The 12,482-nt window shown below is 36.1% G+C and overlaps 1 protein-coding gene across 2 annotated transcripts in view; it reads left to right on the top strand.

Annotated features, from left to right (window-relative positions):
• The window catches only part of LOC106877959 (vesicle-fusing ATPase), a 62,843-nt gene that overhangs the window by 17,196 nt on the left and 33,165 nt on the right, over positions 1 to 12,482 (top strand). For both annotated transcript variants that reach the window (XM_052975029.1, XM_052975028.1), the window contains exons 2-5: positions 4,077 to 4,171; positions 9,222 to 9,321; positions 10,798 to 10,913; positions 12,184 to 12,332. In XM_052975029.1, the coding sequence (XP_052830989.1) occupies positions 4,077 to 4,171; positions 9,222 to 9,321; positions 10,798 to 10,913; positions 12,184 to 12,332 (460 nt within the window). The remainder of the gene's footprint in view (positions 1 to 4,076; positions 4,172 to 9,221; positions 9,322 to 10,797; positions 10,914 to 12,183; positions 12,333 to 12,482) is intronic.

Here is a 12,482-nt window from a genome sequence, read left to right as displayed (position 1 = left end):
TATATATATATATATATATATATATGTTTGTGTGTGTGTGTGTGTATACATAGTAGGTCTTGTAATTTCAAAAATGTTCTCACCAACTTCTGGTTTCATTCAATTTTGGCACCTTACATTGCATTTGTTTCTTGTGTACACCTGTTTCTTCCCTTGTATGTGTAGTTATATTTTTGTCTGTGTGTTAATGTCTACCAACTCTGCTTGTGTATGTGTGGGCGTGTGTAGAATTATTGATATATTGGTATGTATTGATTTGCTTCTCAAAATAAACCTCTTTCTTCTTAAACATGAAATCAGGACTAAAGCAACCACAACTGCTATAACCTTTATTTTATCTCTTTTATTTAAAAGATTTCATTATAAAAGCTGTTGTAGTTAAAGCATTAGTTGTTCCTTTTTTTTTTTTTTGTCAATATCTTCCACTATTACTACCACTTTGTTTCACATCTATTGCTAATTCCCACTTGTATCAACACAGTTTTCTTGGTAGCCTGCTCAAACATACACATGTTGCTAAGCTAAATCCCTCCCTCCTACTTATACACATGATCGTTGTTAACTTCAACGCCATGATTACTTCTAACAGTTACCTCTCCCTCCACTTTTCCTCACCATCTCTCCTACTCAACACTCCATGTTTTGGTGATCCTTGTTACATTTTCCTCTGGGACACACAATTCCACTCCTGAATTTTGATAACTATTATTCTTTCCCAGTGATCTTACACAACTACAAACCTGATCTCATTGTCTTTCACTCTTTATTTCAACTGTCTTTATACTTATCAGTCATGTTGTTTCTCATGTGTTTGATATCTATAGATCTTCAGTGGAATCATTAAACATACAACAAAACCAATATTCAAAACATTAAACTTCTAAAAGTGTAATACGTCCAGCCTATGAAAATTGGTCAGCATCTAACTTTTGACAGGTATATTTGAGTAGATATGTCAAACAGATGCATTGGAATGTAGTAGACTTATAAAGGATACAGTGAAGTGCAGTAGACTTCTAACAGATACGGCAGAGCATTAGTGAATTTGCTGTAAATATGTGAAATGCAAAATTCTGATGCATAATAGTATAATCTATTATAGGATAATAAAAGAAAGGTTAATGTAAATATATATGTATCTTTTAAACATACAATATGACAGGAAGCAAAAGGAACATTCTATAAACTAATGTTTTTGATATGCCAAAAGAACTGGTTTTTAAGTTAAATGGTTCCTTTTATTATTGTTATTAGAGCTTCAAACAAAATGCCTTCAGATATTTGTTCTGCCTCTTTAAGTTCTTTTTTTCAAATCCAACCAAGGACAGTTTTGATTTTTGGCTTTTCTGAGATGATTAAATAAAGTACTGGGGCTGGTTTAATCAGTCTACACCTTCACACCCCCAAATACCTTTGCCTATTTTAGAAACTTTTATTACTTTTATGAAGATTACCAATGTAAAATTATATACTCAGCATGAGCAACAATCTTCAGATTGCACTTCGACAACATATCACTTGTCGGGTAGCAATAGTACTCAATGAACTACAGAACACCAGCCATTTCTTTCCTCATATAAGACACATCCATTATGCAGCCTAAATTTTTAACTGTGCTATCTTTATCTCTAAAAGATAATTGATCAGTTTCTTAGCATAGCAGGGGAAGGCTTGTAACTATTTTACACACGCACGCACGCACACACACACACACACACACACACACACACACAAAATTAAGATGCTTTACTTTAGAATGATGCTTGCACTTTTAAAATAATTAGCAAAATATATTTAAGCACCTAATCTAAGAGAAATGAAATGACCAGTTCTTTATATTATAATCAGTAAAACAGAACCTTATAAGTAGTAGATATAGAGTTCAGGTCTGCTTGTGTGCTTGTCTCAGATTAATGCTTATAAGATCTAAATATCATATTGTTTAATATGAAGTGCAGCACATGACTTTCGCAAACTTGATCACATATGTGAGACTGATGTAGTTGATAGTCAGATGAAATGTATCTTCAATTGATGTCTGTTGGAAATGATTGCACAATCATGTCATGGAGGTGATGACAAGTGATAGCAACCTTTGGCAATATGCTGTGCTTGAGAAGGCTCATCAAGCTATGTGAAATTGTAGTCATGGCTGATGCTGGTGACATGAAAAAGCACCCATGCCAGTGGCATGTAAAATGCACCCATTACACTCTTGGAGTGGTTGGCATTAGGAAGGGCACCCAACCATAGAAACCATGCCAGATCAGGCTGAAACCAGGTATAGCTCTCTGGCTTACCAGTTCCAGTCAAACCATCTAACCCATGCCAGCATAGAAAGCAGATGCTAAATGATGATGGTGATGATGATAAAGAGAGAGAGAGAGAGAGAGGCATGGGATGAAGTATTGATGGTTGATCTCAGGATGTTGCACCTTACAGAGGACTGAGAAGACTGGTATCTTGCTGTACTCAAGAAGACTCACTCATTACCTCAAAAATATCCTTATACCGCTCAGATATTCTTGTATGTGCAAGGCTATGTCTATGCTTCTCTCTCACTGACACACCAACCATTCTTTCCACACTACCATCTATGGTATTTCAGAGTTCTTCGCTTTGAAACCAAAAAAGTTTTACATTGATGGGATTAAAAAGCTTGTAAATAGATGGAAGGAAATCATAGATAATCAGGGAAAGTACATTGATGATAAAATTTCAATTAACTATAACATTTGATCACTTGTTTTCTTTATTCAAAATTCGGACAGAACTTATAGGATGACCTGATAATTCACCGTTGTAAGCAGAAGCAATGACAGCCCGGTAGGCTGTTGACTTGTTGAGCTGAGTTCAATATTCCTTACATGAGAAGCTATCAGCCACAGCCCAATTTCCTATTTTGGGAGAGGTGTGTCTCTTATCTGCTGAATTTAATTCACATTGTAAATGGTAAATAGTAAGGCTTCTGCATGGCTTCCATCTACCAAAATTCCACTCACAAGATATTAGTCTAATAAAGACTGTGCTAGAAGGAAAATAATTGCTCAAATTGCTGTAAAAACTTCTAAACCACACAGCCATACTTAACACTACAAAAAGCCAGAGTTCTCCTTTTGCTTCATAGATCCTTGTAGTTTGAAAAAATAAATAATTAAAGTATTAAAAGTTAAGTTCCTGATCATCACGCAATTAAGCAAGAGCTTAATGTTTTTTTGAGAAGCATATATAAATGTGAGATATAATCTTTTATCACTAGTTTCAGCTTAGTTAACACTTTTAGCTACAGGATTTGATGGGGATAAGAGGATATTTGAAGCCTTATATCTCTTTAATTATTTAACTATTATTAATACTTCCACCACCACCACCAATAATGTTACTTTTGCTGCTGCTGCTGCTGCTATTGTTACTACTACTACTACTACTACTACTACTACTACTACTACTAGCACTGCCACCACTACCATTGCTGCTGTTGTTACTGCTACTTTTTGTGTGAGGGCCATGTTCTTGGAAAGCCAAATTTAACAGCTGGCTTTTATTCTCGTATCATATGAGACGTCTTTTAGTCCCAAATTTCATACCCTGGGGCTTTTAAATTTGAATTTGCTTAACTACTTCCAGTATCATTACTGGTACTTGTTTTATTAACCTCAGATGTTTGTGTTAATCTTGAATCTGTGTTATGCTTCACTACTGATATTGGTTTGATGGTGGTATTGCCTTTATGTTGATTTTGGGGTCTTGTATCTATGTTGATCTTGGCTAGTTTCGATAACAGTCTTCTCAATTTTCCTGCCTGATTCGCGGTCTCAAAACGACGAAAATATTTTGACAAATTAAATTTAAATGTTGAAGTGAATCTAATGGTTTTTGTGTGTTATTTTAAATGGCTTATAAACACCTTCCACGCTGCAATTGTTTTCGTTCCAGCACACAATCTCAGATCAGGTCACTTGCTATGCAAATACATCTCCGCAATATTAATTTTATTTTCCTGATAAACTATTTTCCTTTAAAATTCATTTAAAAAAAACTTATCTTTTTTTTTTTTTTTTTTTTGTTTATTACAGCCATATATTATTGACAAGTGCCCGGGGAGTGAACTAACTTTCACAAATTGTGCTATCTTCAGTGTTGCTGATGATTTTATTACCAAGTCAATCAAGTAAGTGTTAAGTAATCGTTTCTTCTATCATTAAGCTGTCAGATATTAAGAAACCAAGTCAATATTATTATTTTTAAAGGCGGTGCACTGGCAGAAATGTTAGCATGCCAGGCAAAGTGCTTAGTGGCATTTCGTCCGCCTTTATGTTCTGAGTTCAAATTCTACTGAGGTCAACTTTGCTTTTCATCCTTTTGGGGTCGATGTTATAAACTTGTCCCCAACCCCCGAATTTGCTGGTCCTGTGCCAAAATTTGAAATTAATATTCATTTAATTTCCATGTGGAGTTTAGATTCTCTTCTTGCTGCACCCATAATAGAGTTGAACTCAGCATTACAAGTGAAGCAACCACTTGGGATGAAGCTATCTACAGCAGCACGGTGTCTCTAATTTTTGTGATCTATTGTTGGCTAGATTGGCTGGGTCACTTGAAAGTCAAGTGTCTTGGCTATGGACTCAGTACAATACTGATGATATCATTATCATCATCAAAATCATCATCATTTATCACTCAACTTCCATGTAAACCAGGTTGTTTGCTATTGACTCTAACAACATAACTCTCTTTGTAATATTGTTATAGATTAGTTTTAATTTTATAGGTACAGGCATAGCTGTGTAGTTAAGAAGTTTTCATCATAACCACATTAGATTCATTACCACTATGGGGCACCTTTGAAAAATATCTTCTGCTATAGCATCAGGTTGACCAATGGTTTGTGATTTTAATTTGGGAGACATGAAAGCCTGTCATCATTGTCATTTTTCATGCTTGCATAGGTCAAATAGAATTTATTGAAGCAAATTTCCATGACTGGGTGCCCTTCCTATCACTAACCTTTATCTGTTTTCTTAGTAATTTCTTAGTAATTTCTTTATTGCCTAAGGTGGTGAGCTGGCAGAAACGTTAGCACGTCGGGTGAAATGCTTAGCGGTACTTCATCTGTCTTTACGTTCTGAGTTCAAATTCCACCGAGGTCGCTTTTTGCCTTTCATCTTTTCGGGGTCGATAAATTAAGTACCAGTTGCATACTGGGGTCTATCTAATCGACTGGCCCTCTCCCCCAAAATTTCGGGCCTTGTGCCTAGAGTAGAAACGAATATTTCTTTATTACCTGACATGTTTTCACAGAAGCTTATTTACAACTGTCATGCAATGTCAAGACAAGGAAGCACAAACACAGACACACATGCATATCATCATCATCATCATCATCATCATCATCATCATCATCATTTAGCATCCGTTGTTCATGCTGGCATGGGTTGGACTGTTTAACTAGAGCTGGTAAGCTGGAGAGCTGCTCCAGTTTGATTTTGCATAGTTTCTATGGCTGGATGCCCTTCCTAACACCAACCACTTTGCAGAATGTGCTGGATGCCCTTCCTAACACCAACCACTTTGCAGAATGTGCTGGATGCCTTTACATGGCATCACACAAGTGCTTCTATGCAATTACATAGCTTTAGTTAAAGTGATGTGGTTTCTGACTCACAAAAACAAAAGTCTAGCACCTCAATTTTTCAATGAGTAAGATTTGGCATCAGGGAGGGGTAACTAGCCTTAGAATACAGCTTCAAGAACTCTCATTTAACCCATGCCACATGGGAAAAAGTGACTGTAAAATTAAAAAAAAAAAGATAATGATGATGAGTCTTTAATTTTCATGTTCATCCATTTATTCATTTTTGTGTGAGAGCAAGAGTCAGTATGAGCTATGATGTTATAATGGGGTAATGGTCTCTTTCAAAATTGTATTTGCAAAGCTGTTTCATTATTTTGGTTGAGATGTTGTGGTTAAGAATGTGGTTAACTCATTCCTTGTACCTTTATCTGGTGGAAGCATCAAACATCTCTCACTTGCATTGTCCTTTTTTGCACTTTGAATGTGGGCCATGTGAAATAAATGGACCTAGTCTTCAGCAATGTATAAGCGGCATGCTTATTTTTATTTTTTTCAATGTAGGCAACTGAAACTAGTCTGCAGTTTCTAATATATATTCTAGGTTCTCTATTATTAATACTCATTTTCCTCACTTTTTGTACATGCTCCATTGCTATTGGTAAATGGAACTGGAGAGGTTTGAGGGAAGATCATAGTGTCACTGATAGGATGTGAATCAGTAACTCTTTAGATAATAAAATATATTGTTATTTATAAGTTGTGGACTGATATCTTTCCAAAATGTGAACTGGTATCTCCTAAGAAAGTGAATTAATGTCTCTTCAGGATGTGAAGTAATATTTTCTTTATAATGTGAGCTGTATCTCTGTTGAATGTTGCAAACTGATATCTCTTTAGACTGTGAACTGATAATTGTTTTGAATGTGAACTAATAAATAACAGCAATGAATATTGTTGTCAACCACCTCATTTTGTAAAAATGATAATGATCACTCCTATGTTGCCATCTACCTTCTCTTCACTGTTGCTAATAATTTTTCCCTACTGCTGCCAAAATTATAATTTATCTACTATTGCTGAATGCTGATAATCTTTTTCATACTAGTGCTAACTTCATTATTGTTGCTAGCAATTGCCCCTGCCTCGCATCTTTTACTTACTTGTTCCGTAGTTATCTGGTAATTAGGGCGGGAAAAGTAGGTGGAAGGAGGGACGTAGCCAGTGCTAATGATGGGATGTAAACTAAAATACTCTTCTGTGGAGCCAGCACTTGATCTCTTCTGTGCATGCCCTAGCAGAGTGATGGTGGACATTGATATGTTTCATTAATGTTATAAATTTAATTTTAGTACTTAAGACAAAAATAGAATTCAGTTAGATAAAATGCTTGATTATTAGTTAAGTAGATTAACACTTCATATATTATCATATACTGATATGTTTGGAATAGTGTCTTCATCTTGGTTGTCATAGTCACAATGTTTTGGCTGTTGTCCCCTCTTACTTCAGATACTTGTCATAATCTTTGATGCTCGTGCAATTTTGAGCCAAATCCGTTTTTAAATCAACTCAGATATATTATTGTTTTCATTCCGGTGTCCACATCAGGACTTTAGAATGAGAACTACTACTTGTGCTATTGCTTGCCCTATATTATTTGACTGACCTAAGGATTGAACTCACACCCATATGCTAAACTACCACACTTAATACTTAATCAGTATTTAGATTCACTATAATGTTAGTAATAGCTTAGCTTGTAGGCATGAGTTCAATTTCTGTGTCAGTCAGTCCAATACACTTTGGTTCAAATGAAACAAGCAAGTGACATTTCAAGTAGTAGGATAACTAATAAGAAACTATTCCTGGTATGGACAATGGAATGAGAACTTTAATCCATGGATTAACAGACAGATGACAAGATCAGGGCCTACTGCACTACCATTACATCACTTTATTTGCAGGACGTGCACTTTGGCTCTAACAGTATAACCCTACTGTGTGATGTATCCACTGGGAAGCCACAACTGATCGTCCTATCAGACTGGCACAAGAAAGTTTTTGACATCATTCATGGACTGTCCCAGCTAGGTACTAAAGCCACAGAGCAGCTGCTGTCAAGCAAGTTTATATGGCACAGTATGGCCAAGCAAATTGGAGACTGGACCAGGACCTGCATCCCCTGTCAACAAGCCAAGGTCCATCAACTCAACAAAGCACCGCTCGGCAACAATGAACCACCACAGGCCTGATTCACCTACATCAACATCAACCTTGTCAGCCCCCTACCACCTTCACAGGGTTGCTCATACCTACTGACCTTGGTAGACTGCAACACCTGTTGGCCTGAGGCTATCTCTCTCTGCAGCACGGAAATACATGAAGTCATACATCCGGTAGATAAATCATTTCAACTCTTAATTGGTGGATGACAAGACACAGTCTCCATCAATAGGTTGAAACTGGACCATCTCAATACTGACAGCCCCATTCAGGTAGCCTAACCACCAAACAGGAGCTGCCCTAGACAGATCACACCAACCCTTGACAAGGAACAGTTACTAAAGAGCAGAATGACCACACGCACGAGCAGGACAATTAAAATGCCTTCCCGGTTCCAATGAAAGTCAACAGTTCTGGCAGGGAGCTATGTAGAGTAGAATTCATGAAATCGCCTGCAATAGGTGAAAATCTGCAAAGTAGAAACAGTACTGCACCATATATTTTTTTTTTGTTATTTTTATAATTTGTATATATTTATTTTATTATAAATGCAAAACAACACCATGGAGGAATTGACATAAGCTTAAATAGTAAATCGTGATATGGCAAGGGATTACTGTATATATATATATACCTCGACAGCTAATCCAGTATCAACATTGCAGGTTTCTGCTTCTTGGGTTTTCAGTTCCATCATATGAAGGAGTTCAAAATGAGTTTCTTTTACAAGTGAACGATAATACTCAATTTTTTAGCAATGACACATATTTTAAGTAGCCATACACAATATTGAGTGATAGTCTACATGCTGAATCCAAACAAAATCCACTCCGTCATGAAGTGAAATAATGATTCAGACTGAGTTCAGTCTAAATGTCTAATACCTGAGATAAATTGTTGTTAAGAAGGGTATAATTTTAACAAACTATTAAACCTTATCTTTAGAGATGAATGGTTTTCCAATATCTACATTCACATTCTATTTCTATTGGTTTAATCTCTGATGTTCATCAGGGGATTTGTATATAGTCTCAGACAAGATTCAAACTTAGGAACACTTATTTGAAAACTTGGAGGTGGAGAATATTGTATGAAGTGAATGACACATATTTGTGAAAGATCTGTGGTTTTGATCAAAATAGCATCATTTGAGTCATACTTGGTTTCCATCTTGCATTCTCTTTAGTTCTATATCTCTTACTCTCTCTCTTCTCTTCCTTTTTCCTCTTTCTTCTTCTCCACCCTTTCCTTTCTCTCTCTTCTTTTGAACTTTTTGTTTTACCTTCACCATTTTTCTTTATTTTGTTTTCTTTGTATTACTGTTTCTTCCTTCCAAATTATTTGGTCCTTGTTGACTTCCTTTTCTGTATACGTCCTCTCTCTCTCTCTCTCTCTCATACTTTTTTTCTATATATCCCTGCAGATATGTGATCCTCAAAAATCCTAGAGGTATTGACTATAAAATCTCAGTCATTCACAGTGACCAAGTGGGAAAAGGTCGTGTGACATTCAATGCGTTACATGTAAGTATAACACACTTTACAACTAATGTCTTGTGTTTCTTTGTTTTTCTGCATGTTACATAGATAATTCTCAAAGAAATAATCAATTTCAGTATTGATATTTCTCATATATAAATTAGTCATCAAATATTTACAATTTATTGCATACCTTACCCTTTTCACAGGTATACATCAATGGGTGATCCACCTCTTTGCTTTCAGCAAAGAAGGAAATAGCAGTGACATATCATTTCCCAGTTCAATGATCTTAGTAAAGTGATTACAGACTCAGCCAGGAATTGAGACAGTGTTGACTTGATGGTTATTTTTCAAACTGTTTCTTTCACATTGGATGTATTTACCGACATGTTTCATTCAATATTTTTTCCATCTGTCTTTAAATGATATTTCTCAGCTAGATACTTCTGTAAATATTATATCTTATAATTCCATGGTATCATAAGTTTCATGTGAACATCAGTGAATACAGATACCTTACTTAAAAAGCACCTGTTGAGCATTGGACCTCACAAAGGCAATGTGGCTGATGCAAGTGTCGTGTAACTGGCACCTGTGCTGGTGGCACGTGAAAATCACCTTTCAAGTGTTGGGCCTCAGGGAGGCAATAACGAATGAACAGACCTTTGGCAATATGCCATGCTTGAGTAGGAGACCCATCAAGTCAAGTGAAATCATAGTCATGGCGGATGCTGGTGTCATGCAACTGGCACCTGTGCCGGTGACATGTAAAAGCAACCATTACATTCTCAGAGTGGTTGACATTAGGAAGGGCATCCAGCCATAGAAACCATGCCAAATCAGACTGGAATCTGGTGCAGCCCCTCAGCTTATCAGCCCTGGTCAAACTGTCCAGCCCATACCAGCATGGTCAGTGGACATTAAAATATGATGATGATGATATTACATCTAATTTTCTTTTGTAGCCTTTATTCATCTAATAGCATTCATTCATTTGCTCATTTTGGGCCTAACTACAGAAGTGTGCTTCCCCCATTGACTGTTTCTTCATAACTTACTGGAAAATGGATATTTGTTAATGACATTTTGTACAAATACATTTCAAATAATGTAGATTACAATTATATTGGAATTTTTTGTGGAAAACATTTTCACAGATTCAGCTTGAGGATAACTTAGCCACCTTTCTGCAATACAATACACTAGATAGATGAGTCAACAAGGTAAGCTCTAAGAGTGCACTTTACTTACTAGAAATAACAGTTGAATTTCTGTTAAACTACTCTTTGCCTTCATGATAACAAGGGGAACATGTTAGATAATGTAGTATTATATGTGCAATATCCGAAAAAAGGATTGGATGATCGTAATGTGAATGTCTTTGATTATGGACATACACAGTGTAAGTTAAACTGGGGATACTGTACAACAAACTGGATTTAGAAGGATTATTGAAATATAAATATTTATGAGAATCTTCTTGTGATATATTCTATGTTGTTCTGTTCTCTATTTCAGAGGAACTGGGCAAGCCTTCCACTTGGCCAAAGGGTGGAAGTGACTCCCATTCCAGAAAGTTCCTTGGATTCTATTGAGTCTATCGTTGTTGACATTGATTTCTTCAGCAAGAAGAAGTAGGTATTTTATCATGTGCACCATTTGTTCTTCTTTGTATTTATAGTTGTTGGGATTGAAAGAACTGAAGATGGCTTCTATGGGGATCTCTGAGTTGTATGTAACATCTGGGCTTAATTGTTCCAAGACCATTCCATTCCTCTGAGAAGCTGTCACAGTGTTATTTGGGCACTCATGTACATTCACTTCACACTGTGATATATATCATTCACAGTTGTGCTGTGTAGACAACAAACTGTTTATCTTCGCTCTCAGTTATAAATGTAGGCTGTGATTTCATTGCACGGTGTAAATTATATATATATCATTATCATCATCATCATCATCATTTAACATCCACTTTCCATGCTGTTGAACAGTTTGACAGGAACTGGCTGGGCAAGCTTCAGTGTCTGTTTTGGCATGGTTTTTACAGCTGGATGCTCTTCCTAACACCAACCACCCTGCAGAGTGGATTGGATGCTTTTTACATGGCACAAGCAGAGGTGAGGTCAGTTTTGGGATGGTTTTTACAGCTGAATGTCCTTCTAAACACCACCCACTTCACAGTGTGGACTGGATGCTTTTTACACGGCATCAGCACTTGCAAGGTCAGCAACTAACTTCCAAGACAAAGATCCTTTGAGAGGAGGGGATATTGGAGGAGGTTATCCCGTGCCAGATGACGAAAGGTTAGAGTGTGACAAAGAAATAGATTAATTGAGAGATTATATTTTTCAAAAATCATTTTGTCTTGTGATTTTCCTTCATTACAAATTGTAGATCAAATATGAAAATGAAAAAATTTGTTTTACTTTAAAATATATTTCAGAATATTAATTATAAGCACACAGACATGGCTATGTGGTAAGAAGTTTCCTTCCCAGCCACATGGTTTCAGGCTCAGTCCCACTGTGTAGCACCTTGGGCAAATGTCAAATGTCTTCTACCAAAACCTTGTGAGTGGATTTGGTAAATGGAAACTGAAAAAAGCCCATCATATGTGTGTATGTGTGTGTATTTGTGTTCAACCCCCACCACCACATGACAACCAGTTTTGGTTTATTCACATCTTCATAACTTAATGGTTTGACAAAAGAAACTGGTAGAAGGAATACTAGTCTTAAGAAAAATAAGTGTTGGGGTTAATTTGTTCGACTAAACCCTTTAAGGCAGTGCCCCTACAGTCCTTTGACTGAAACAAGTTAGCAATAAACATGACCTGTGTGTCTTATCCTTTAAAAATCATCTAGATATCTAATAGAATCATGCTTTCTTCTTATTTGACAGAATATCAAATGATACCATGGATTCTGAATGTATTACTAATGAGTTTATTCAAAAGTTTACTGGAATTTTATTCTCAGTTGGAATGCCATTTGCATTTGAGTTTGAAATGAAGAAAACAGTCTTTTCAGCTTCTGTAAAAGAGATTAAAGGTAAATACAATTTCTCTTTTTCTTACTGTTTTCTTTTCTTTCTTTTTTTCCTGCAGTGTTTTACAAAATCTTTCTTTTTATGCTATCGCCAGATTTTGATGTCTTGCATTGTATTGCACATTTTAGGTAGTGAAGTAATAGACTTTATTG

Source organism: Octopus bimaculoides, chromosome 20 (genome assembly GCF_001194135.2).
Source record: "Octopus bimaculoides isolate UCB-OBI-ISO-001 chromosome 20, ASM119413v2, whole genome shotgun sequence".
Lineage (NCBI taxonomy): Eukaryota > Metazoa > Mollusca > Cephalopoda > Octopoda > Octopodidae > Octopus > Octopus bimaculoides.
This window is presented reverse-complemented; position numbering and strand designations above follow the sequence as displayed.